The sequence below is a fragment of the Saccopteryx bilineata genome, chromosome 6 (assembly GCF_036850765.1).
Source record: "Saccopteryx bilineata isolate mSacBil1 chromosome 6, mSacBil1_pri_phased_curated, whole genome shotgun sequence".
NCBI classification, from domain to species: Eukaryota; Metazoa; Chordata; class Mammalia; order Chiroptera; family Emballonuridae; genus Saccopteryx; species Saccopteryx bilineata.
Window position 1 is genome coordinate 122,697,887 of NC_089495.1, and position 25,796 is coordinate 122,723,682.

At 45.1% G+C, this 25,796-nt stretch overlaps 2 protein-coding genes across 9 annotated transcripts in view; one reads left to right on the forward strand and one right to left on the reverse strand.

The window, feature by feature from the left end:
- The window catches only part of RECQL5 (RecQ like helicase 5), a 49,271-nt gene extending 36,527 nt beyond the window's left edge, over positions 1-12,744 (reverse strand). For 4 of the 8 annotated variants that reach the window (XM_066235693.1, XM_066235692.1, XM_066235689.1 and 1 more), the window contains exons 1-6: positions 11,949-12,412; positions 10,665-10,786; positions 8,556-9,074; positions 7,625-7,727; positions 6,782-6,893; positions 5,204-5,366 (exon numbers count right to left, since the gene is read on the reverse strand). In XM_066235693.1, coding sequence (XP_066091790.1) covers positions 5,204-5,366; positions 6,782-6,893; positions 7,625-7,727; positions 8,556-9,074; positions 10,665-10,786; positions 11,949-12,075 — 1,146 coding nt within the window. In that variant the 5' untranslated portion in view covers positions 12,076-12,412. The other 4 variants (XM_066235691.1, XM_066235690.1, XM_066235695.1 and 1 more) reach the window with 4 other exon arrangements.
- A 125-nt stretch (positions 12,745-12,869) lies between these two features.
- SAP30BP (SAP30 binding protein) overlaps positions 12,870-25,796 on the forward strand; it is a 44,674-nt gene continuing 31,747 nt past the window's right edge. The window contains exons 1-3 of the mRNA XM_066235698.1: positions 12,870-13,043; positions 15,254-15,363; positions 19,125-19,172. Of these exons, the coding sequence (XP_066091795.1) occupies positions 12,938-13,043; positions 15,254-15,363; positions 19,125-19,172 (264 nt within the window). The 5' untranslated portion in view covers positions 12,870-12,937. The remainder of the gene's footprint in view (positions 13,044-15,253; positions 15,364-19,124; positions 19,173-25,796) is intronic.

Sequence of the window (25,796 nt, forward strand, 5' to 3'; positions counted from 1 at the left end):
CTCACATACTCTGGGACCTATTTCTCTCTTTTGTCCCACTGATTGCTACTGTATTGATTATAGTGGACGCCAGCATATTCTGATACTGGGTGAAGCATGCCCCTTTACCATTCTTCTTTTTCATACTTTTTCTGGCTTTTCTTGGGCACCTATTCCTGCATGTAAATTCTAGGAGTCTGCTTCCCCATAAAAGTCTTTTGGACCTGACCAAGCGGTGGCGCAGTGGATAGAGCATCGGACTGGGATGCAGAAGACCCAGGTTCAAGACCCCGAGGTCGCTGGCTTGAGCATGGGCTCTTAAGGTTTGAGCAAGTTCACCAGCTTGAGCCCAAGGTCGCTGGTTTGAGCAAGGGTCACTTGGTCTGCTGTAGCCTCCCCGTCAAGGCACATATGAGAAAGCAATCAATGAACTAAGGTGCCACAATGAAGAATTGATGCTTCTCATCTCTCTCCTTCCTGTCTGTCTGTCCCTATCTGTTCCTCTCTCTGACTCTGTCTCCATCACACACACACAAAAAAAGTCTTTTGGGATTTCAACTGGAACTTCACAAAATATTTATGTTAACTTTGAGAAGAAATGTTTTATGTTTTATATCTTTCCACTCAGTTTTGTACCTGTTCAGAGCTTGTTTGTTTTCAACGGGATTTTCATTTTCTTCATCTATTATAAATCGGTGGCTCTCACCCCTGGCTGTATATCAAAATCAACCAAGGAGCTTTCAAAAAAGTGTCTTGCTAATAATAGCCTCTAACACTTACTTCTAGGTATTTAATATGTCTTTTCTTGCAAATTAAATACTTTTCATTTCCACTCCTAGGTATTTATGGTAATGCAGAGAAAAGCTACTGCTTTTAAAAACATTTCCCTTACAGTCAGCCACCCTGCCAGGTTTTCTTATAAATTCTAATGGATTCTGGGATTTTGTAGGCACATTCATTGACCTTCTGGTATCTTCTCTCCTGTTCTCCTTGTCCCTTCAAGTTTATTTAATTTTTTGTCTCTATATTGTCATTTTGGTGGGAATCAGAAATAACTACTTGTATTTAATCTTTTTAATTTAGGAAAAGTCTACATGTATCCTTTTGCAACTTTACACATTATGCTTTGGGGAATTTATCCCTGTTGATTTATGTAGACTTACTGGGTCATTTTTAACTGTTCTAGACCATTCCACTGTGTAACTAACCCCCTGATTACTTACCCAACACTTTACAGAGGAAGCATTTGATTTCACTATTACAGTGTTATGCAAACATCCCTGGACATCCTTGTACACATGACAATTTGTCTGTGTAGAAGGGGAATTACTGAGTCACCAAGCACCAGCAGATCACCTTGTCTCTCTCCAAAGAAGTTGTGTGAGTTTACACTCCTGACAACAATGTGAGTTACCCTTTCCCACATTCTCACAAGTGATTATAAAGATGCTTTACATTTTGCCAATCTGATGGGTATAAAACAATAGCTTGTAAGCTAATTTGCATTTCTCTGATTACTAAGTGATGTTGAGCATCTCTTCATACATTTATTAGACATTCTGGTGTCCTTTTCTGAGATTCATACCTTTGGCTATGCATACCTTTTCTGAGATAAGATCAACTCATAGTTGTGGCACCTTAGTTATTCATTGATTGCTTTCTCATGTGTGCCTTGATGGGTGGGGGGAGGTCCAGCTGAGCCAGTGACCCCTTGCTCAAGTCAAGGACTTTGGCCTCAAGCCAGCAACCTCTGGGCTCAAGCCAGCAAGCATGAAGTCATGTTTATAATCCCACGCTCAGGCCTGCCACCCCGCACTCAAGCTGGATGAGCCCACATTCAAGCCAGTGACCTTGGGGGGTTTTGAACCAGGATCCTCAGAATACCAGGCTGATGCTCTATCCACTGTATCACTACCTGGTCAGGCGATGGTATTTGCTTTTATAAAGTCTTTATATACACTTTCCTTCCTCAAGGCCATAAAGTATTTTCTCCCCAATTTTACAGCTTTTTGGGGTCTTTAATCCATTAGTAACTCACCTTTGTATGGTATGGGAGGTCAGAATCTAATTTTATCTTTTTCCAGCACCAATTATTTAAGTTCATCCTTTTTCTGTTGGGTACTGAAAGCCAACAGGGTCTTTGCAGTTTAGATTTTTGGGGAACAGAGGTGTGGGGGACTGGCAGTAAACTGATAGTCTGCCCAACCCCCTATCTCACTTGTCCTGTGAAGTTGCTAAAGGCTATTTTGCTAGGGTGCTGGATTGTTTATACTCATCCTGCCCCCCATGTCCCCCAGAAAGACTGGAGGCAAGTTTCTTTTATCCTTTGTCTTGTGAAGTTAAGATGTTATGTATGGGGGTTTTCTGCACTTGGTAGAATTCTTGGGTTGCCTTGGAAATGTGATCAGAGATCTCTTTGATTTCCTAATGGCCTTACTTTGCCCTATAAATAAAGCTGGAAGTGAGTGTGGAGTGTGCTCTTTTCTAGGCAACAGCATTGCAGAGGCCTCCCAACCCCATCCTTTCACTCTAAGCCTATTTTCTTTTTCTTTTTTTAATTAATTAATTAATTTACTTATTTATTTTAGAAAAGAGAGAGAGAGAGAGAGAGAGAGAAGGGGGAGAGGAGCAGGAAGCATCAACTCCCATATGTGCCTTGACTGGGCAAGCCCAGGGTTTTGAACTGGCAACCTCAGCATTCCAGGTCGACGCTTGATCCACTGTGCCACCACAGGTCAGGCTAAGCCTATTTTCTTTCTTTCTTTCTTTTTTTTTTTTTTTTTTTTTTGTATTTTTCTGAAGCTAGAAACAGGGAGAGACAGTCAGACAGACTCCCACATGCGCCCGACCGGGATCCACCCGGCATGCCCACCAGGGGCGACGCTCTGCCCACCAGGGGGCGATGCTCTGCCCCTCCGGGGCGTTGGTCTGCCGCGACCAGAGCCACTCTAGTGCCTGGGGGCAGAGGCCAAGGAGCCATCCTCAGCGCCCGGGCCATCTCTGCTCCAATGGAGCCTTGTAAGCCTATTGTCTTAATTCTGCGCCATTCCCACTCAGGACCTGGAATTACTAGCCGCATTGGTTCACAGCATTTTCCCATTGATTTATAATGCTACCTATCATATACCTATTTCCCTTATATAGATGGGCCTGTTTCTAGGCTCTCTACAAACAATTTATAACCAATTTTTTAAAATTAATTTTAATGGGGTGACATTAATCAATCAGGGTACATAGGTTCAGAGAAAACATCTCCAGGTTATTTTGACATTTGATTATGTTGCATGCCCCTCATATAGTCTTCCTTCACCTTCTATCTGGTTTTCTTTGTGCCCCTCCTCTCCCCCCAACCCCTCCCTTCCCTCCCCCCCAACTACCACTCTTTCCATGTCCCTGAGTCTCATTTTTAAGTTTTTTTTTAAAGACAAAAACAAAGAACTTTTAACAATGTGAGAAAATACTTATATAACAACGCTAATTAAAACAAGGCAGGGTTGATCTTGACTATGCAAAATAACATGCATATAAAAGACTGTACTAGCATAAATTAAATATAAAGATAAAATCTAACCTAGCTTGTTGCAATCCTTACACCAACATACAATTCCTTCCTTGCTATACCATCTAGCCCAGTGGTAGTCAACTTGGTCCCTACCGCCCACTAGTGGGCATTCCAGCTTTCATGGTGGGCGGTAGCGGGGCAACCAAAGTATAAATAAAAAGATAGATTTAACTATAATAAGTTGTTTTATAAAGATTTATTCTGCCAAACTTAGCGAAATCTGACATAAACTACTTGGTAAGTAATTACTATTATATCTTTTTTTTTTTTTTTGTATTTTTCTGAAGCTGGAAATGGGGAGAGACAGTCAGACAGACTCCTGCATGTGCCCAACTGGGATCCACCCGGCATGCCCACCAGAAGCGACGCTCTGCCTACCAGCGGGCGATGCTCTGCCCCTCCAGGGGGTCGCTTTGCCATGACCAGAGCCACTCTAGTGCCTGGGACAGAGGCAAAGGAGCAATCCCCAGCGCCCAGGTCATCTTTGCTCCAATGGAGCCTTGGCTGCGGGAGGGGAAGAGAGAGACAGAGAGGAAGGGGGGGGGTGGAGAAGCAAATGGGTGCTTCTCCCATGTGCCCTGGCCGGGAATCGAACCCGGGTCCCCCGCACGCCAGGCTGACGCTCCACCGCTGAGCCAACCAGCCAAGGCCATTATTATATGCTTTAGCTTGCTGTAACTCTGCTTTATAAATTTTATAAAGTGCCTGACCAGGCAGTGGTGCAGTGGATAGAGCATAGGACTGGGATGCGGAAGACCCTGGTTCGAGACTCCGAGGTCACCAGCTTGAGCACGGGTTCATCTGGTTTGAGCAAAAGCTCTCCAGCTTGGACCCAAGGTTGCTGGCTTGAGCAAGGGGTTACTCAGTCTACTGGAGGCCCACGGTCAAGGCACATATGAGAACGCAATCAATGAACTAAGGTGTTGCAACATTCAACGAAAAACTAATGATCGATGCTTCTCATCTCTCCATTTCTGTCTGTCCTTGTCTATTCTTCTCTCTGTCTCTGTAAAAAAAATTAATTAATTAAAAATTAAATTTTATAAAGTAAAGTTACTTTCACCTGACCAGGTGGTGGCGCAGTGGATAGAGCGTCGGACTGGGATGCGGAGGACCCAGGTTCGATACCCCAAGGTCGCCAGCTTGGGCGCGGGCTCATCTGGTGTGAGCAAAGCTCACCAGCTTGGACTCAAGGTCACTGGCTCGAGCAAGGGGTTACTTGGTCTGCTGAAGGCCCGCAGTCAAGGCACATATGAGAAAGCAATCAATGAACAACTAAGGTGTCACAATGAAAAAACTGATGATTGATGCTTCTCATCTTTCTCCTTTCCTGTCTGTCTGTCCCTATCTATCCATCTCGCTCTGTCTCTGTAAAAAAATGAAAAATATTTTTTAAAAAAATAAAGTTACTTCCCTACTTTATAAATCACCATTACCATTACTGGGGAACCGGTGGGCAGTTAGAAAATTTTACTACTAACAGAGATACAAAAGTGGGCGGTAGGTATAAAAACGTTGACAAAAAAAAAAAAAAAAAAAGGTTGACTACCCCTGATCTAGCCCCAGAAGCACCCCCGCTAGCTTGCAGAATCTCCAATAAGCTGTGTGAAACTGGAGAGTGGGGGGTTCAGACAGAAAGAATTACTATTGCCTGGGACTTACCCGGAGCTTTTCTACCTCCTTCCTGATCAGGAACCTGACTTGGTCCCGGTCGTTCCTAGAGTAATAGAGACGGCACCAGGAACGCTTCCCGTCCCTGCCCGCACGGCCAGACTCTTGGTAGTAGCCAGCCATAGACTTGGCAATATTCCAGTGGACAACAAACCTATAGGACCAAAGGGACAAGCAGCATGAGATGGGACAGAAGACCTGAGGGGAAGAGTGATTCTGAGTGAGTGGAGCAGGGCTCTCCATAGTGACAAGGAGTGGGTAGATGAGCAGGAAGAGGCACAGAGAGGACCCCAGGGAGAAGTATGATTAGGACACCTGCAGTCTGCCAACAGGCCTCCCTGCATGGAATAGACCAGTTCAGAGGCCATAGCAGTAAAGGGGGACATTCCAAGAGAAACAAACTAACTCAGAGGTCCAGTGGAAAAAAATAATGGACTCAAATAAATAAGATTAGGCCACTTACGAGCTGCAGAAATAAGTAAGATTAGACCACTTATGAGCTACAGAGCCTTGAGAAAGTCCTTTATAATCTCTTCAAAGAGGGAAAGGGATAACATTTATTAAATACGTACTATAAGCCAGTGTATATATTTGTCTCACTTAATTGTTCCAGTCACCATCACATGAAGTAGCCCCCTTTTAAAGAAAATGAACTTGAGATTCAGAGAGGTAAATTGTACAAGGGGACACAACAAGGGGACAGCAGAGCTAGGATTTGAGCCTAGGAGTGTCTGACTTCAAAGTTGGCCCCTAACAAAACAGCCAACCCATCATCCAAACTCTGATTCCAAAGTCCTTGTTTGGAAGGAGACTTGACTTTGGGTGGTGAACACAAAATATATATACAGATGGTTTACTACACAACAATATACTTGAAACCTCCACCAATACATTCAATAAAAATTTAAAAAATAAAAATAAACAAAACCCATGTTCTCTCAAGTGTAGTACACAGACCAATTCCTACCATGACCAACTCAGGGTCACTATGAGTATTAATAAGACCATGCATGTAAAAGGGCTCCGTAAATCTTACAAGGTATTATTGTTGGTATTAATCAGAACTAAGGCTTCAGGCTGTAGCCCAAAATGTCTCTGGAAGGTCAGGCATTGCTAGAGGTAAAAAACTTCCAACAGCTGCCAGCCTGGGCCTAGGAGGCTGGGACGCACCCATCTCCTCCAGGCGTCAGTCAGCAGTAATATGGGATAGGAACAAGCTCTTTGCCTTTGACTTCCCATAGGGGGAAGGATAAGATAGTTCATCCCATCCCTCACAGGGTCCACCTGTAAGATGTGAGTGAACAGGGCTGAGTTCATGAATGAGCCTGATGATGTACACGCTACCCCATTTCCTGGGGGACAGAAGAACTATGCTGTGCAGTCACAAGGAGCAGGCTGCACAGAAACTGTCAACATGTGGGCTGTGTACTAGGGACCCTCTCCTGGGGCTTCCTTCCCCACTAACCCCAGAAGGAGCACATGGAGCCAGTCCTCCTGGCAGAGCACCGGGCAGCCCACCCCCACCCAGCAAGGCCCTGATCAGGAAGGTGAGACAAGAAATGAGCTTACCTGACGTTGGCTTTGTCCACTCCCATCCCAAAACTAATGGTTGCAACAATTACAGGGACCTTCTCCTCCATCCACTCATTCTGCACCAGTGTTCTTTCAGAAGCCTTCAGCCCTATAAAGGAGGGAAAGGTGGGGAAGGGAACTCACATTTCCCTTGGGTTTCCCTTGGGGGTCTATCTTGGGTTTGACCCTATGCTGGGCACTGTACACATACCCTCAATCCATCAGTTACCAGTTCTGTGACCTTGAGCCAGGCACTTAACCTCTCTGAGCCTGAGCTAATAAAGACCCTTGCCTATGTATGGCATAGAGCACTCAACGAATGTTAGAGCCAAGACTGAAATCCAAATCCACTGGCCTACAAAGTGTGTGCTCTTTCCACAACACCAATACTTGGGCTTATAAAAACTTATCACTATTCCTGACCTGTGGTGGCGCAGTGGATAAAGGTGTCAACCTGAAACGCTGAGGTTCAGGTCAACAGCCCTGGGCTTGCCAGGTCAAGGGCAAATATGAGAAACTATTGTGAGTTGATGCTTCCTGCTCCTCCCTCCCTTCTCTCTTTCTTTCTCTCTCTTAAAACCAAGAAATCTTAAAAAACAAACAACAAAAAAGCTCACTACTTGCTGTTGGGTGGGACATAGGGCAAAAAAAAATTCAGGAGTCACAAGTCTCATTTTAGACCTCATTCATGTCTAGACTCCTTTCTGTGGATTCAAATGAATCACTTTGGGTATCTAAAAAAGATTCAGACCACCCGATTTTCCAGGATTTTTAAGAACTAGAGACTTGCTAAGTAACCTCTGGGACTGAAGAGGACCTCATGGCCTGGGTGGCCCTTACCTGCGTGGTAGGCCTTGGCATTCAACCCCCTGTAACTGAGCTCTATTGCCAGCTGTTCACAGGCCTCTCTGGTCCTGCAGTAGACAATGCCGCAGCCGGACAACTAAATGGGCAAATAGGAACAACAGGAGGGAAATAAGCAGTGGGAAAAACAATCAATCTCCTTTCAAAGAAGCTCTATCCTCTGTCTCTCATCAGCCTCAAAGTCTCTTCGGAGGCAGGCCACCAAGCAGGGCTCTGCCACTTTCTATTTATTTATTTATTTTTACAGAGGCAGAGATAGACAGGGACAGACAGACAGGAACGGAGAGAGATGAGAAGCATCAATCATCAGTTTCTCGTTGCGCGTTGCAACTTCTTAGTTGTTCATTGATTGCTTTCTCACATGTGCCTTGACCGCGGGCCTTCAGCAGACCGAGTAACCCCCTGCTGGAGCCAGCGACCTTGGGTCCAAGCTGGTGAGCTCTTTGCTCAAGCCATATGAGCCCGCGCTCAAGCTGGCCACCTCGGGGTCTCGAACCTGGGTCCTTCCGCATCCCAGTCCGACGCTCTATCCACTGCGCCACCACCTGGTCAGGCGCTCTGCCACTTTCTAACAAAAAAGGACCAAAGTAGCCCAAAGCCCAACTAATCTAACTCCTCTGCCTCCTCCCCTAAAATCTTGAATAGGTCTACAAAGGCTACAGTCAGAGGCTGACTGCTTGCCTCCCAAAGAAAGATTCTACAACAAGGAAACCCCAGTAAGGAGAACAATGTCAAGAAGCCAAAGGGACAACTCTCTGTCTCTCTGTGCTTTAAGCAGCTACAGCTAGTCCTGGCTAAGGAAGCCAGAAAAAGCAAAGGTCTTAGAAAACCAATACCCATATCTGTGCTATAAACAGAACCTTATTGCTCCACATGCAGCATGGCCTCCCCACATTAGTGCCCTCACCCCTTTATCAGCCTTCTGTCCAAGAGCCTTATGACAGAAGTCCCTGAGGTTCTCATAGGGATCAGAAAGCAGTTCCTTGAACTGCACATCATAGAAGAGGTTGGCCCGGAAGCAGGGAGTCTTGAAGGCAGCAACCGGTTGTTTCAGGTGCAGAGCAGCAAACACATCCTCCTGTACCTGTGGGGTGGCTGTGGCGGTGAGAGCCACACACGGGGCATGTGCCAGGCGGGAGTGCAGAGCACCCAGACGCAAGTAGTCAGGACGGAAGTCATGTCCCCACTGGGAAACACAATGAGCTTCATCCACCACCAGGTAAGAGACCAAGTGGCGGGACACCAGGGAGTTCAGGGTGGGCTGGAAGGAGGCTGAGGCCACCATCTCTGGCGTGATGTACAGAAGTTTGGTCCATGGCTTTTCTTTCTCCAGGTCAGAGAGCAGCTCCTTCTTCTCCTCTGCTGAGAGCTTCGAGTTCAAGGAACTCACTCGTACCTTTAGGGCCAGCAAGTGGTCTACTTGGTCCTGAGGGCAGAAAGGGGAGAAGCACGAAGAGGAGTATAATTGGCTCTCGGGATCTGCAATGCCTGGGATATTTCCCAGTCATAAAACATCCTCCGACCACCCTCTAATATGTCTTCCCTTTGCATGCAAGAAATACTGAAGGTCAAATGGTTGAAAGGACAGGCTCTAGGGCCAGACAGACCTGAGTTTAATCCTTGCTCACTTAACTGCCACATGCTTTGGGCTAGTTCTTAACCTTAACCTGTCAATTTTCTCATTCTCCCTAATGTAAAAACAGTAACTACATAATAGGACTGTCATAAGAATGATATTCTACATTCGCCTGACCACTCAGTGGCACAGTGGATTAAAGCATCAGCCTGGGGCACTGAGGACCCAGGTTGTAAACCCTAAGGTCCCCGGCTTGAGCATGGGCTCGTCAACTTGAATGCGGGATCACAGACATGATCCTACGGTTGCTGGCTTGAGCCCAAAAGTCACTGGCTTGAGCAAGGGGTCACGCACTTTGCTGGAGCCCCCCCCCCCCATCAAGGCACATATGAGAAAGCAATCAATGAACAACTAACTAAGGTGCCACAATGAAGAATTGATGCTTCTCATCTCTCTCCCTTCCTGTCTATTTCTATCTGTCCCTCTCTCTGTCTCTCTCTCTTTCGTCATGGTTGATAGTCCTTAACTACATGGCTACACTTACTCATTTCTAATTCTAGCAGCCCATCTGCAGGACTTAAATACAGTCAGAGTGCAGAACAGACATTAACAACACCCCAGGAGGGAGAGGGGGAAGGGGAGGGGAAGGGGTACACAAAAAAACTGGATAGAGGGTGATGGAGGACGATCTCTCTTTTGGTGATGGGTATGCAGCAGAACTGAATGACAAGATAACCTGGAAATGTTTTCTTTGAATATATGTACCCTGATTTATTGATGTCACCCCATTAAAATAAAAATTTATTTATAAAAAAACCCAAAAAACAAAATAACAACAACACCCCAGTCTCTCAATGTTTTTCCTGTCACAGCTGTGCCCTTGCCAGAATAAATCGGGGACACCAGGGATCCTCCCCCATATCAATTTAGGTCTCTATCCATCCGCATCTTCTCTCCTGTCAAAAGTGTACATTTGCCTGACTTGTGGTGGTGTAGTGGATAAAGCGTCGACCTGGAAATGCTGAGGTCGCCAGTTTGAAACCCTGGGCTTGCTTGGTCAAGGCACATATGGGAGTTGATGCTTCCAGCTTCTCCCCCTGTCTCTCTCTCCCTCTCTGTCTTTCTCTCTCACCTCTAAAAATGAATAAATAAAATTTAAAAAAAAAAAGAGAAAGCAATCAATGAACACTTAAGGTGTTGCAATGTGTGCAATGAAAAAAAAAAAAGTGTACATTTGTGTACAGGTACAGTTCCATATCTTTATGGACAAAAAGTAACAAAGGAGGGTAAGAGACCTCCAGAGTGCTATGCACTAATGGAGAAGCCCACATGTGGGCAATTAGGAAACCCAATATAGAGAGTGAGATAAGCAAAACAAAGAAAATAAGAGGCAAAAAAAAAAAAAGAAAGAACTACCATCTTCATTCCCCCAAGCCTCACCTGAATCAAAGCAATGAGAGGAGAGATGACAATGGTGATGCCTTTGGCCAATACAGCAGGCAGCTGAAAGCAGAGGGATTTTCCTGCCCCTGTGGGCATGCACACAAAGACATCCTTGTCACCTGAAATAATACAAGAGAACATTTCAATGATTTCTGCCCTTTTATCTTTCCTTTAAAAAGGCTTTTGAAAACTAAATGAGAATGTAAAAGAGCCCCAAGCAGAGTGTCTGGCACATGGGGGGTTGGGTCTCAATATAACCTTAATTCCCTTCCCATCCTTTTGATGAAAAGGGATATAGGAACATTTGAAAAAGAACACAAACTATTTCAAGTAATGGTAATAATGACTACAAGGTTAAGAAATCTGAGTCTGCTGGAATATACATGATTGAACTAAATAACAATGAAAGTCAAATACTTCCTAGATGAGTGGGCATATCTGTGTAGACTTGGAAGCAACATCATCTAGATGTTTTATGTTTATAAATGTTACAGTGTAATTAATATTACAGTGCTGATCACTCTTGACAACTTCCATTTGTCAACAACTCAGGTTTATATTATTACTCCTTCCTTCTCTGTTTCGGTTCCAGGCCACTCAGTTTTTTTGTTTGTTTGTTTTTTGTATTTTTCTGAAGTGAAAAGCCAGGAGGCAGAAAGACTCTGCATGTGCCTGACCAGGATACACCCAGAATGCTCACTGGGGGTGATGCTCTGCCCATCTGGGGCGTTGCTCTGTTGCAACCAGAGCCATTCTTGAGCCTGGGGCAAAGATCATGGAGCCATCCTCAGCGCCCAGACCAACTTTTGCTCCAATGGAGCCTTGGCTGAGGGAGGGGAAGAGAGAGACAGAGAGAAGGGTGGAGAAGCAGGTAGGCACTTCTGTGTGCCCTGGCCGGGAATCGAACCCGGGACTTCCACACACCGGGCCGACGCTCTACCGCTGAGCCAACCAACCAGGGCCAGGCCACTCAATCTTTAACAAAGGGTTACCTAGGTCAGTGACTGGATTAGGCTATCCTGCTACTCCCACACAAACTAATGGGAATCTATGAACTGTTTTCAAACACAATTTGTAGTTCTGACTGTGAAATGTAAGAAACAGAACAGCTGGGTGGTTCTGCCAATAAAACTGTAAGTTTTGGATAACAAGTCTACAACATTTCCAAAACCTATTAAAGAACCAAGGGTGGGGAGATAGGAAAGGTTAGAATGAGTGTTCCACAGCAGTGCTACAGTATAGCCAGCATAAATGTAAAAACAGGTAGTTTGACAATGTTACCTTTCACTACAGCCATGGTCGCACTCTCCTGTAAAGGCGTCTTAAAAGAGTCAAACCCAAAGACCTTCTTCAACGTGCTCCGGACTCGACATTCAGGGTCAAAAGGAGAGAAATGGTGGACGTTCATCTTAGCGACAGACAGTGGCCAAATGTTAAGGAAAAGGTGGTCACATGATTGTGACAAGAACCTCTGTTCTGGTTTTATAATACTGCTTATTTTTCTCAATGAGTATAAATTTACTTGGTTACACTCAAGCAGTATATTGTTTTCAATTAATACAGCTCTAGGTGAACAGCCTCAAGAAATACATTGCTACGTAATTAACAGCTCCACTTTTACGTCAGTGAAAATAAAAACTGAACTATTCCAGGCGACAGTATATATAGCACAGACCTAGAAAGTCACAAGAAGAAACACAAAAGTCTTCGGAATAGTTTGGAAAAGGAGGAACTGTTTGTCTAAGACCCACCTTCTGCTCCTTCTACAGGCATAACCATGACGATTATTCTTCCCCCCACTACTCCGACCCTCTTCCCAACTCCCAGAGGAGAATTCTTTCCTCCTCTGAGTCCCAAATCAACTCTTTTCTTCCTTCCTCGGTCGAAGTCTCCCTCTTTTCAATCCTAGATATTAGACAGAGCTGGTCCTGGACCACCCAGGAGCGAAGGGCTCTTCTGCAGGGCCGTTGATGCCTGCTGGCTCAGGAACTACACGAAAACCCGCATCGCCACCGCCAACACTGGGAAACCAAACAGCTGAACATTTATCATCCGGTAAATTCTATGCAACCTTGGGTCCGTCGCGCAGTAATGACGTTGCACTAGCGCTACGCGAGGGGCGGGGCCAGGCGCAAAAACAGCCGTCTCGATTGGTTCCCGGTCTGGAACGGACGCGGGATCTCCTGGGATCCGGAAGAACTCGCCTTTCCGCACTGAAGTCGGCTTTCTGGAGTCATCGAAGTGAGCCACGCAGGGACTGTGGAGCTAAAATGGCGGGGAAGAAAAATGTTCTGTCTTCACTGGCAGTATACGCGGAAGATTCAGAGCCCGAGTCTGACGGCGAGACTGGAGTCGAAACGGCAGGCAGCGCAGCTGGTGAGGCCCAAGAAGGGAGGTGGAAGGGAAAAAGGAGGTGTTTGCCCGGAATGCTGCTCTCCTGGCAGAAGGGAGGAAAAGAGATGGTCATTGTGCCCCAAGAATGGGTCCCGAAGCCCTATGGGGTTCTTGGCGGACGCTCTGTGGTAATAATGGATCGTTTTCTCCCATTGATTCGATTATTCTGGCTAAACGACTAAAAATCTTTGCAGGGCATCTTGCTGACAGAGCGATAGACAATGGGTGGAGAGGGCCCGAGGTTACTGAAATCCTACCTACCGTATTCCCCATGTATAAGACGCACTATTTTTTCGAAAAACTTGGTGTTTAAAAGCTGGGTGCGTCTTATACAATGGTTGTAATTTTTTTTTTCTTCATTTTTCCAAAGCTGGAAACGGGGAGGCAGTCAGACAGACTCCCGCATGCGCCCGACCGGGATCCAACCGGTATGCCCACCAGGGGGCGATGCTCTGCCCCTCTGGGGCGTCACTCTGTTGCATCCAGAGCCACTCTAGCGCCTGAGGCAGAGGCCACAGAGCCATCCCCAGCGCCCGGGCTACCTTTGCTCCAATGGAGCCTCGCTGCGGGAGGGGAAGAGAGAGACAGAGAGGAAGGAGAGGGGGAGGGGTGGAGAAGCAAATGTGCGCCTCTCCTCTGTGCCCTGGCCGGGAATCGAACCCGGGACTACTGCACGCCGGGCCGACGCTCTACTGCTGAGCCAACCGGCCAGGGCCAATGGTTGTAATTTTTTTACTTGCATTTCACGCGGATGAGGAGTTGCATGAATTTTATGGTGAATAAAACTTGAGTTTAGAAACTTGATGTAATACATTTTTTTTCAAATTTCGGGCCCCAAAATTAAGGTGGGGGAATACGGATTGATGGAAGAGAGTGATGAGTAAAACGTAGGTGAGAGATGGTAAAGGTTGTATCTTATTAGATTTATAACTTTTAACTGGTAATGTACCCTAGATGCATCTTGGAGCTTCTAAAAAATTTGTCTGGTCTCTACTGTGAGAGTCTGATTTCTGTACATCTAGGTTAGATCTGGCATATGTGAGCTTTCCAAGGCTCCTTGGTGATTTCATTATTTTGTGAGTTAAAACCCTTCGGTGATTTGTTGCCCTAGTCAGGTTGAGAATCACGATGTTAGGAAGTAAGAACAGATTTATTTGGGAGCATAGAGAGGCAGTAAGTTACCTAACATTTCTGGGCCTTGGTTTCCTCATCTGGAAAATGAGGGGGCTTGGACTAGGTTAGCTACTCTCGGTTTTGTTTGTGGTGGGTTTTTTGTTTGTGCTTTTTTTTTTTTACAGAGTCAGAGAGAGGGATAGAGACAGACAGGAACGGAGAGAGATGAGAAGCATCAATCATCAGTTTCTCTTTGTGGCACTTTAGTTCATTGATTGCTTTCTCATATGTGCCTTGACCACGGGCCTTCAGCAGACCGAGTAACCCCTTGCTCAAGCCAGCGACCTTGGGTCCAAGCTGGTGAGCTTTTGCTCAAACCAAATGAGCCCACGCTCAAGCTGGCAACCTCGGTCGGGGTCTCGAACCTGGGTCCTCCGCATCCCAGCCCAACACTCTTATCCACTGCGCCACTGCCTGGTTAGGCTGTGGTGTTTTTTTTTTAAATAGAGAATGAAAGAGAGAGAGAGCAAGAAACGTTGATTTGTTGTTCCACTTATTTATGCATTCATTGGTTGATTCTTATATGTGCACTGAGGCTGGATGGGACCCCAACTTCTGGTGTACATCAGGATGATGCTCTAACCAGCCAAACTACCTTGCCGGGCTGCTACTGAGTTGTGTGTGGTCTTTGCCAGTCTGGAGGTTCGTCTGGTGATTTCCCAGTAATTTGTATTGTTTTGTAGGTTTTGTTTTTGTTTGCTTGTATTGTTTTAAACGTAATAAAAGATTGTTTCTCAAGTGGGTGTGATTGGAAAGCCCCATGTTCAAGCTCCTGTTCCTAGACGAGGACACACATAAATGAGGATGACGGAGTACTTGAGATGAGTTCAATGGTGCCTAAAATACAAGGTAGACATCAGTAGAGGTACTCAACAGAATCTGGGGCCTAAGGTCATTTATCATGAGATTTAGGTTCTCTTTTTATCTTAAGATATAGTACTATCCACTCAAATCACTGAAAGGTTTTTTTGAATTTTCCCCCTTATTTATTTATTTATTTATTTATTCCTCTGTTTAAGAGGAGAAAGGCGGACTAGTATCTGAAGCCTATGGAGAGGATGATTTTTCTCGCATTGGGGGTGATGAAGAAGGTTATGAAGAAGAAGAAGATGACAACAGCAAACAATCAGTAAGTAAATCTGTTCCTGGCCCTGGCCGGTTGGCTCAGTGGTAGAGCATCGGCCTGGTGTGCAAGGGGTCCCGGGTTCGATTCCCGGCCAGGGCACACAGGAGAAGCGCCCATCTGCTTCTCCACCCCTCCCCCTTTTCCTTCCTCTCTGTCTCTCTCTTCCCCTCCTGCAGCCAAGTCTCCATTGGAGCAAAGATGGCCCAGGCGCTGTGGATGGCTCCTTGGCCTCTGCCCCAGGCGCTAGAGTGGCTCTGGTCACAACAGAGCGACGCCCCAAGGGGCAGAGCATCGCCCCCTGGTGGGCAGAGCATCGCCCTTGGTGGGCATGCCGGGTGGATCCCGGTTGGGCGCATGCGGGAGTCTGTCTGACTGTCTCTCCCCGTTTCCAGCTTCAGAAAAATACAAAAAAAATTTTTTAAAAAAAAGTAAATCTGTTCCTAAATTCAGAGCTGCTCATAGCACCATTTTATTTGTTAGGAACTTTCTAAACTGTTCCAACAGCATTCTATTTCAGACCTAATTTCATCCCCTCTTCCCCACTCTTTGTTTGGTGTCAGTTAAGGAAACTGGATTGGATAGTGGCAATTCTGTTTGAAAATCAAGTTTGGTTTTTACCTGGACCATTTTATAATAATCTTTGAATTTAAAGTGTGGAGAAAAGATAATGAATAACCCAGATATCAGTGGGTGTTTTATGTTGGTTTTCCATGTGTAGATCATTTATTCCGGGGTTTTTTTTCCTTTGTTTTGTTCTTATCAAGATTTCATTTATTCTGTTTGTAACAGTGTATTTGTTCTATTTGGTGTATCATTTATATCTACAATCAACTCTATTGTTTTTAATCTTGGTTGGGGCACTTTAAAATCTTTCATTTTATTAAAAAAATCTTTCATTTTATTTAAAAAATTAGGAAGGAAAGTTAATATTATTGTGTGTATGATTTAATCCTTCTTAACTTCTCCTAAAATTTTACTTGGCACTGTTCATCACAATGCCCTTGGTTCTTTTTTTTTTTTTTTTTTTTCTTTACAGGGACAGAGAGAGTGAGTCAGAGAGAGGGATAGATAGGGACAGACAGACAGGAATGGAGAGAGATGAGAAGCATCAATCATTAGTTTTTCATTGCTCTTGCAACACCTTAGTTGTTCATTGATTGCTTTCTCATATGTGCCTTGACCGCGGACCTTCAGCAGACCGAGTAACTCCTTGCTTGAGCCAGCGACCTTGGGTCTAAGCTGGTGAGCTTTTTTATTTTGCTCAAGCCAGGTGAGCCCGCACTCAATGGCGACCTCGGGGTCTCAAGCCTGGTCCTCGGCATCCCAGTCCAATGCTCTATTCACTGCGCCACCGCCTGGTCAGGTGCCCTTGGTTCTTGATCACAAATCCTGCCTAAAGGTTAGTATATATTGGCTAACAAAAGAGAGCTTGTGTCTTAACCAGAAAGACTTTAGGTACACTGTCACCTAAGCATCATGAGCCAGAATTTAAGTTTGGAAAAAACAAGGATTCAGGCTGGTGCTTAGAACAAATACATACAAAGTTGAATTTGAATATTTAGCAACAGCTTTGACTGAAACATTCAATGTCCTTTATTATTGTTTTTTTTAAACTTTGTTATGTATTGATATTTAAATGTTATTATACTGCTCACAGAAATTAGGGGATATTTTAAAATGAATATAAAGAAATAAAAAAAAGCATTTCTTTTTCTTATTAAACAAGAACATCAGAAAAGCAAATGACATGTCAAAGAAAGTTGATTATGCAAATGAGATGCAAAACCAACTTTTATTTCATTGGTGAAAATGTACTATACAAAAGGCTGAAAGTACTGGAGTAACTGCATGTTCCCTGATCCCCTAATTTTTGTAAGCAGTGTGTTAATATGCTTTCCAAATTAAAAAGAACCTACCTTGCTTTGTAAAAAAAAAAAAAGAATGAACCTCGCTTTGTATTTCATGCTCTTTTTGAAGGTATTATCATGCCCATAGCCCTGCCATTAATGTTAATAATTCAGAATTGACTGAAATTGATTGGAAAACTTTGCACTGTTGTGTTCTTTTCCTGACTTTTCTTAAGTGCATAGGTTCTGGCTTAACATCATTATTTTCTTCAGTAAATCTACAGTGTAGGCCCTGGCTGGTTGGCTCAGTTGTAGAGCGTCGGCCTGGTATGCAAGGGGTCCCGGGTTCGATTCCCGGCCAGGGCACATAGGAGAAGCGCCCATTTGCTTCTCCACCCCCCCCTTCCTCTCTGTCTCTCTCTTCCCCTCCCGCAGCTGAGGCTCCATTGGAGCAAAGATGGCCCGGGCGCTGGGGATGGCTCCTTGGCCTCTGCCCCAGGCGCTAGAGTGGCTCTGGTCGCAACAGAGCGACACCCCGGAGGGGCAGAGCATTGCCCCCTGGTGGGCAGAGCGTCACTCCCTGGTGGGCATGCCAGGTGGATCCCAGTCGGGCACACTCGGGAGTCTGTCTGACTGTCTCTCCCTGTTTCCAGCTTCGGAAAAATACAAAAAAAAAAAAAAAATCTACAGTGTATTCAGAAGTGTTATTCCACATTTGCTTTGCTTAGGAGTTTCATTGTATTTAAGCTTTCTTTCATGTTTTATTAAAGCCCTCTCATCAAATCCCAATATAGACATTCTAAAATGTGATTGTATTTGGCTGAGCTGCATTTCTGACACTTGACCTGATTGGGTTCATTTTAAGGAGATTATGGAAATTACATTTAAAACCTTTGGCTGGCTGACGCCTTACGGGACAGTTGGATCACAAACCCATCAGTATAGGTTATTCGTGTTTCTCAGGTGAGGTTTATATTAACATCTGGAGTGTTATTTAATTTGGTGGCTAAAGTGTAGCTCAATTGAAAAAAATCAGTTTCAAATGAAACTTAATTTTTTTCTGGCTGTTAAGTTAAAGGTTCCGTGCGTTGGGGTGTTCTGTGTAGTGGATCAGACACGAATATAGCTACCTAATAGGGCAGCTGGTCTTTCTCCTTCATTAACATTCAGTGGAATGTTGGGCCAGCTTGTGTGAGGCCAGTGCATGCTTTGAAGAATGCCTTGTGCATGTGGTGCTTTGTGTCAGGCAGGCTGTTTGGATAAGGGACAAGACTGGATAGAACAGTAAATGGCAGTTCTGTGAGAACTTGGATGGAGGCAGGGCACAGTCAACTGAGACCCAGGAAAGGCTGGGCACTGCCCTTTAGTCATGCCTTTCCTGGGTCACTTGTCCTGGTCATTTGGTGCCTACCTTTCTGCTGTTCATGTTGGTGCAAATGCTACTGGTTGGAAGTGCTGGGGTATGTGTGTGTGTCATGGCAGTCTGATAATGAATGATGTCATGGTAAGTGTGAGTTGGATGTATCTGTGTACATGAAAAGTAAAGAAGGAAAAACGTTTATGTTTCTGGTTTTAAGTAGTATTTCACTGGAAGAAGTATTCCTGTTTTACCCTGTGGGGCCTGACCTTGTTCTTTTCTGAAGCATATTGTGGCCTTTTCTCCATTTTTCTGTGTGTGATTTTTAATCTCAGGCCTTTTCATTGGTGATGGTACTGCTGGAGTAATGACTTTGAGCTGCTGATGTTCTTTATCCCCCCAGAACATCTCCTTTTCTCTAGTTCTGGGTCAGATAATGGGAGGGGGTTCTTGGTGGGATGACCCAGGCTGGGTAAATTTGCTCCAAACCCAAGTTATGCATGTGAGAACCCTCAGGCCCACTACTTTAAGCTTAATCCTCTAAATTCTTTGTCTTGTAGGAAGATGACGATTCAGAGACTGAAAAACCTGAGGCTGATGACCCAAAGGTATTTGGTGTTGGATGTGGTGGGTGGCTGGATATGAACAAGGCATTGTAACATTATGGTTCAGTTGATATGTCTGGTCAAGGTCTGTCCCACTAACACACTGCATCCATGTGTTAATGTTCTGGGATGACATCAGTTTCATAAAGAAACCTGGAGATGACTCTGGAAGGAGAAAGTCCTGAGACAGCCTAGACCCCCAGCCTTGTAACAGAGGGTGCCAGATCTCCAGACTAGAGAGGCTAGAGGCCTGGCTGAGTGTAGCAGCCTACCTGTGCTTTGCATCCACGTAGGTTAGATATGGGAGTGTTTCCAGAATCAGGAAGCATGAGTGCTACTTTGTGAACTCTGGGTTCTTTTTAATTGTGTAGAAGAGAAGAAGGGCCAGAGAAGGTGAGACAGGATAAGGCCTCCCCCTGCTGTTGGGGAGGCTGGGTCTTATTGTTTTCCCAGGCTTGTGTCCTTCCTCTCTTGGGTAAACCATACACAATGGTCTTTTTTGAAACAGCATAGTCATACCTTCTTATATTTCCATCCAGAAGCAGCCGAGAGTGATTAGCAGAATTTTCTGTCACAGTCCTTGACCCTATCATGCTAAAGGTTAAGAACCACCCTCTGTGTTGGGTAGGCTTGCTCTACTGTGCACTGAGCATTTGTACAAGGATGCTTATTGGAGAAACATTCTTTAGGGACCAGTTTTGTTTTGTTTTTCAAAGAGAAAGACTGATTCCATCACTCTGGTCTGGGGAATAAGGACCAGGTTGTTGTTGTTTTTTTTTAATTAAAAACTACTTTAAAATCAGACGAGGCCTTCGAGGTGACCTAGTAGAATTTAGGATAATTATACCCAGTTAGAATCTAAAACAGTAGTGTGTGTGTGTATATCCATCCCCCCCACCCCACCCCGCCTAGAGACAGAGCGAGAGTCAGAGAGAGGGATAGACAGACTGGAATGCAGAGAGATGAGAAGCATCAATCAGCAGTTTTTCATTGTGGCACTTAGTTGTTCATTGATTGCTTTCTCATATGTGCCTTGACCATGGGGCTACAGCAAACCAAGTAACCCCTTGCTCAAGCCAGTGACCTTGGATCCTAGCTGGTGAGCTTTGCTCAAACCAGATGAGCCTGCGCTCAAGCTGGTGATCTCGAGGTCTCAAACCTGGGTCCTCCACATCCCAGTCCGACACTCTATCCACTGCGCCACCGCCTGGTCAGGCTAAAACAGTAGTATATTTGATATGAAAACAATGCAGGAGCTGTTCCAATTTTTAACTGATTCTGTGATTGTGTAGAACTGTGTACAAGCACTGAAATAAAACTCATGAAAGAATATGGATGATGCAGAGAAGAAAAACAGTTTACCAAGAGGTTTTAGCATCAGCATGCGGGAGAAAAATATGTATTCTAGGAACAGCAAATACAGGCTCCTTTCTGTGCCTTTTGAGAATCCTGGGCTTACTCATTCAAGTATTACCTGCAGGAAGGCAGGCCTATGATTTGGAAGGAGGGTCACAGCTCTGCTTGGGCTTGCAGAAAAATAATAGTCAGTACAAACAAAAAAGAAAAAGAAAATAGGTAATAGTATTAATATTTGGCTTGACCAGGTGGTCACGCAGTGGATAGAGCATCGGACTGGGATGTGGTGGACCCAGGTTCGGGACTCCGAGGTCGCCAGCTTGAGCCCAAGGTCGCTGGCTCGAGCAAGGGGTCACTTGGTCTGCTGTAGCCCCTGGTCAAGGCACATATGAGAAAGCAATCAATGAACAACTGAGGTGCCGCAACGAAGAATTGATGCTTCTCATCTCTCTCCCTTCCTGTCTGTCCCTATCTGTCCCTCTCTCTGACTCTGTCTCTACCTTCCCCCCATAAAAGGTATTAATATTTGGCTTCTGTCTCAGTATTTCGGGTTTGTGGGTCTTGGAACCTGTGCATAAAATAAGCCCAAGGAGCCCCCAGGGTTGCAGCTTCAGTGGTAGAAGGAAGGGAGGATTTGTGGGACCTGGAGCCTTTATGTGTAGAATTGCCAGATTTTGCCCCAAGCTGGAGCCTCCTGGGGGAAAGCTGGCTGAAGAGCAGGGTATGTGCACCTAACTGTTACCCTTCTGGAATACAGTGATTCAAACAGCAAAGCCCCTGGAAATGACATTTAATTATATGTACAGTCTTTTTGTTATTTTTTTAGTGAGAGGAGGGGAGGCAGAGAGCCATCCTCACGCATACACCTGGACCAGGATCCACCCGGCAAGCCCACTAGGGGGTGATGCTCTGCCCATCTGTGGTGGTTGCTCCATTGCTCAACAACTGAGCCCCTTTTTATTTTTTTAAATGCCTGAGGTGGAGGCCAAAGAGCCATCCTCAGCTCCTGAGGCCAACTCTCTAGAACCAGTCAAGCCATACCTGCAGGAAGCAAAGAGAGAGAAGCGAAGAGGGAGAGGTGGAGAAGCAGATGGTTGCTTCTCCTGTGTGTCCTGACCAGGAAACAATCCTGGGACATCCACACTCCAGGCTGATCCTCTATCACTGAGCCAATCAGCCAGGGCCTTTAATTAGAGTTGATATTTAGTATTATTTTATATTGTTTTCAGGTATACAGCATAATGATTAGATAGTCACTTACTTTATAAAGTGGTCCCCCTGATATTTCCAGTACCCACCTGGCATCATACATAGTTATTACAGTATTATTGACTGTATCCCCTATGCCAGTGGTCGGCAAGCTCATTAGTCGACAGAGCCAAATATCAACAGTACAACGATTGAAATTTCTTTTAAGAGCCAAATTTTTTAAACTTAAACTATATAGGTAGGTACATTCCTTATCAAGGTAGCGCCCGCACATGGTATTTTGTGGAAGAGCCACACTCAAGAGGCCAAAGAGTTGCATGTGGCTCGCGAGCCGCAGTTTACCGACCAGGGTCCTATGCTATAATTTATGCTCCTGCCATTCAGTCATTTGGAGTTCAAGTCTGTGGAATGAAAAAGCTTTCAGGGAACAATATTTGTTCCTGTTGGGGAGCCCTCAGAAATCAGAACACAAAATCCAGCCCTCAGAGTATGTCGATACAGTTCTTTTGGAGGGTGAGCATGGAGGGGTCAGATGGAGCTCACCGGCACAGATCTCCAGTCTCCAGTGGCTAGGAGAGGCCCACCAGGGAACAGTGAATCCTCGTGGCATCTCCAAGGACTAAAAATGGTCCCCAGCATGAGTCTTCTGTGCCCCCCTTGCCTTATTCAGGGCCTTGACTTCCTCTCTAGCCAAAGCTGGCATCAGACTGTTTCCCAGATATTGGCCTACATCTCAAACTCCTCTCAACCCTCCGTTTTGGAACTTTTCTCGCACGTTTAAGTTTTCAGTTTATATTTAACAATACTTTTGTATTCTAAACCTTTAATTTTGAATATTTCTGCCTTAAGTCTTCGAAGTTTTGCCTTACCAGGCAGTGGCACAGTGGATAGAGCATCAGACTGGGATGCCGAGGACCCAGGTTCGAGACCCCGAGGTGCCAGCTTGAGCGCAGGCTCATCTGGTTTGAACAAAGCTCACTAGCTTGGACCCAAGGTCGCTGGCTTGAGCAAGGGGTTACTCGGTCTGCTGAAGGCCCTCGGTCAAGGCACATATGAGAAAGCAATCAATGAACAACTAAGGTGTCACAACAAAAAACTGATGATTGATGCTTCTCATCTGTCTCTGTTCCTGTCTGTGTGTCCCTATCTATCCCTCTCTCTGACTCTCTCTCTGTCTCTGTAAAAAAAAAAAGAAAAGAAAAAATCTTTCAGTAAAATCTTCACATTTCCTTAATAAAGCTCTTTAAAAAAATTTCTTTGAGGTTTCTAACAATAGTATATTTTGTTAGCAAATGGATTGATGTCACACATGTCTTTTCCACTGGGTGGCACTCCTTCCTACTTTGGCTTTTTTTTTTTTTTTTTTTTTTACAGAGGCAGAGATAGACAGGGACAGACAGACAGGAACAGAGAGAGATGAGAAGCATCAATCATCAGTTTCTAGTTGCGTGTTGTGAATTCTTAGTTGTTCATTGATTGTTTTCTCACATGTGCCTTGATCGTGGGCCTTCAGCAGACCGAGTAACCCCTTGCTGGAGCCAGCGACCTTGGGTCCAAGCTGGCGAGCTCTTTGCTCAAGCCAGATGAGCCCGCGCGCGACCTCGGAGTCTCGAACCTGGGTACTTCCGCAACCCAGTCCGACGCTCTATCCACTGCGCCACCGCCTGGTCAGGCCCTACTTTGGCTTTTTAAGATCTATTAATTTTTCACTATTGCAGTTCTCAGAAACTTTTGGTTCCTTTTTTTTTTTGATTGATTGATTTTATAGACAGAAGACGGGGGATGAGCGAGAAGTTTCAACTCATAGTTGCTTTGCTTTACTTGTTCATTGGTTTCTTTTCATATGTGCCTTAACTAGGCAAGGCCACAGTTTCAAATGGGAGACCTCAGTATTCTAGATCGACACTTGATCCACTATGCCAGTGGTCCCCAACCCCCGGGCCATGGACCGGAACCGGTCTGCAGAGAAAGAATAAATAACTTACATTATTTCTGTTTTATTTAAATTTAAGTCTGAATGATGTTTTATTTTTAAAAAATGACCAGATTCCCTCTGTTACATCCATGTAAGACTCACTCTTGACGCTTGTCTTGGTCACGTGATACATTTATCCATCCAACCCTAAAGGCCGGTCCGTGAAAATATTTTCTGACATTGAACTGGTCCATGGCCCAAAAAAGGTTGGGGACCACTGCACTATGCCATCATAGGCCAGGCCCTTTTGGCTCCTTTACAAAATTAAATATTAGGATCCCACCTGACTAGGATGTTGCGCAGTGGATAGAGCATTGGACTGGGATGCAGAGGACCCAGGTTTGAAATCTCAAGGTTACTGGCTTATGTGCAGGCTCATTGAGCTTGAGATCATAGACTTGAGCCCAAGGTCGCTGGCTTGAAGAAGGGGTCACTTGCTTTGCTGGAGCCCCTTGGCCAAGGCACATATGAGAGAGCAAAAAAGAATTGATGCTTCTTATCTCTCTCCTTCCTGACTGTCCCTATCTGTCCTTCTGTCTCTAGCTTAGATAAAAAAAATTATTAGGATCTCAAAAAGTTTTTCTTCATTTTGGTTTTATCTGTTGACATTTTATTTTCTTAGAAGTTAAACTGAGAAAATCTTGAAATGCTTTAAAATAACCTGTTATAGCCTGACCTGTGGTGGCACAGTGGATAAAGCGTTGACCTGGAACACTGAGGTTGCCAGTTCAAATCCCTGGGCTTACCTGGTCAGGGCACATAGGGGAGTTGATATTTCCTGCTCCTCCCCCCTTCTCTGTCTCTCTGTCTGTCTGTCTCTCTCTCTCTCTCTTCTCTAAAAAGAATAAATAAATTTTAAAAAAAGTTTAAAATAACCTGTTATAGGCCTTGGCTGGTTGGCTCAGTGGTAGAGCATTGACCTGGCGTGTGGAAGTCCCAGGCCGATTCCCATCCAGGGCACACAGGAGAAGCGCCCATCTGCTTCTCCACCCTACCCCCTCTCCTTTGTCTCTTCCCCTCCCTCAGCCAAGGCTCCATTGGAGCAAAGTTAGCCTGGTTGCTCCATGGCCTCCACCTCAGGCACTGAAATTGCTCCGGTTACAGTGGAGCAACAACACCCCAGATGGGCTGAACATGACCTCCTGGTGGGCATGCCAGGTGGATCCTGGTCAGGTGAAAGGGAGTCTGTCAGTCTGCCTCCTCCCGCACACCCTCCCCCACTTCTCACCGGAAAAATACAAAAAAAAAAAAATAATAATAATAATAATAAGTGGTAGAGCGTCGGCCTGGCATGCGGGGGACCTGGGTTCGATTCCCGGCCAGGGCACATAGGAGAAGCGCCCATTTGCTTCTCCACCCCCACCCCCTCCTTCCTCTCTGTCTCTCTCTTCCCCTCCCGCAGCCAAGGCTCCATTAGAGCAAAGATGGCCCGGGCGCTGGGATGGTTCTTTGGCCTCTGCCCCAGGCGCTAGAGTGGCTCTGGTCACGGCAGAGCGACGCCCCAGAGGGGCAGAGCATCGCCCCCTGGTGGGCAGAGCGTCGCCCCTGGTGGGCGTGCCGGGTGGATCCCGGTCGGGCGCATTCAGGAGTCTGTCAGACTGTCTCTCCCCGTTTCCAGCTTCAGAAAATAAAAAATAAAAAAAATAATAATACCTATTACATATTAACATAAGTAGCATTTTTATGAAAAATTACTATTTCCAAAATTAAGAAAGTTAATACAAAGAAAGGCATTATTTTACAAGTTTCCTTAATGTCTAATGTTTGCCTTAGTAGACAGCTAGGTTCTCAACTGCTGCATTCATCTGTTGCAATATGTTGCTTTGGTTGAAGTATTTGAAAAAACTGTCTTCACACATTCAGGTCATTTGAAAGAGAAGGGTTTGAATAGTTACTTAGGTACTGTGGATAGTCTTTGATACTTCATCAGAACTCAACAAGTGATAGTTTTCTAAGTTAGTTGCGTGCAGAATCCTTAGCAGTGAAATTCTGTACTCTGCTGCATTAAAATCCACAGTCTCTCTTGCACTTAGAATGGCTCTTTTGCCCATACATGATACTACATCATTGGACACTAGTGACTTGGA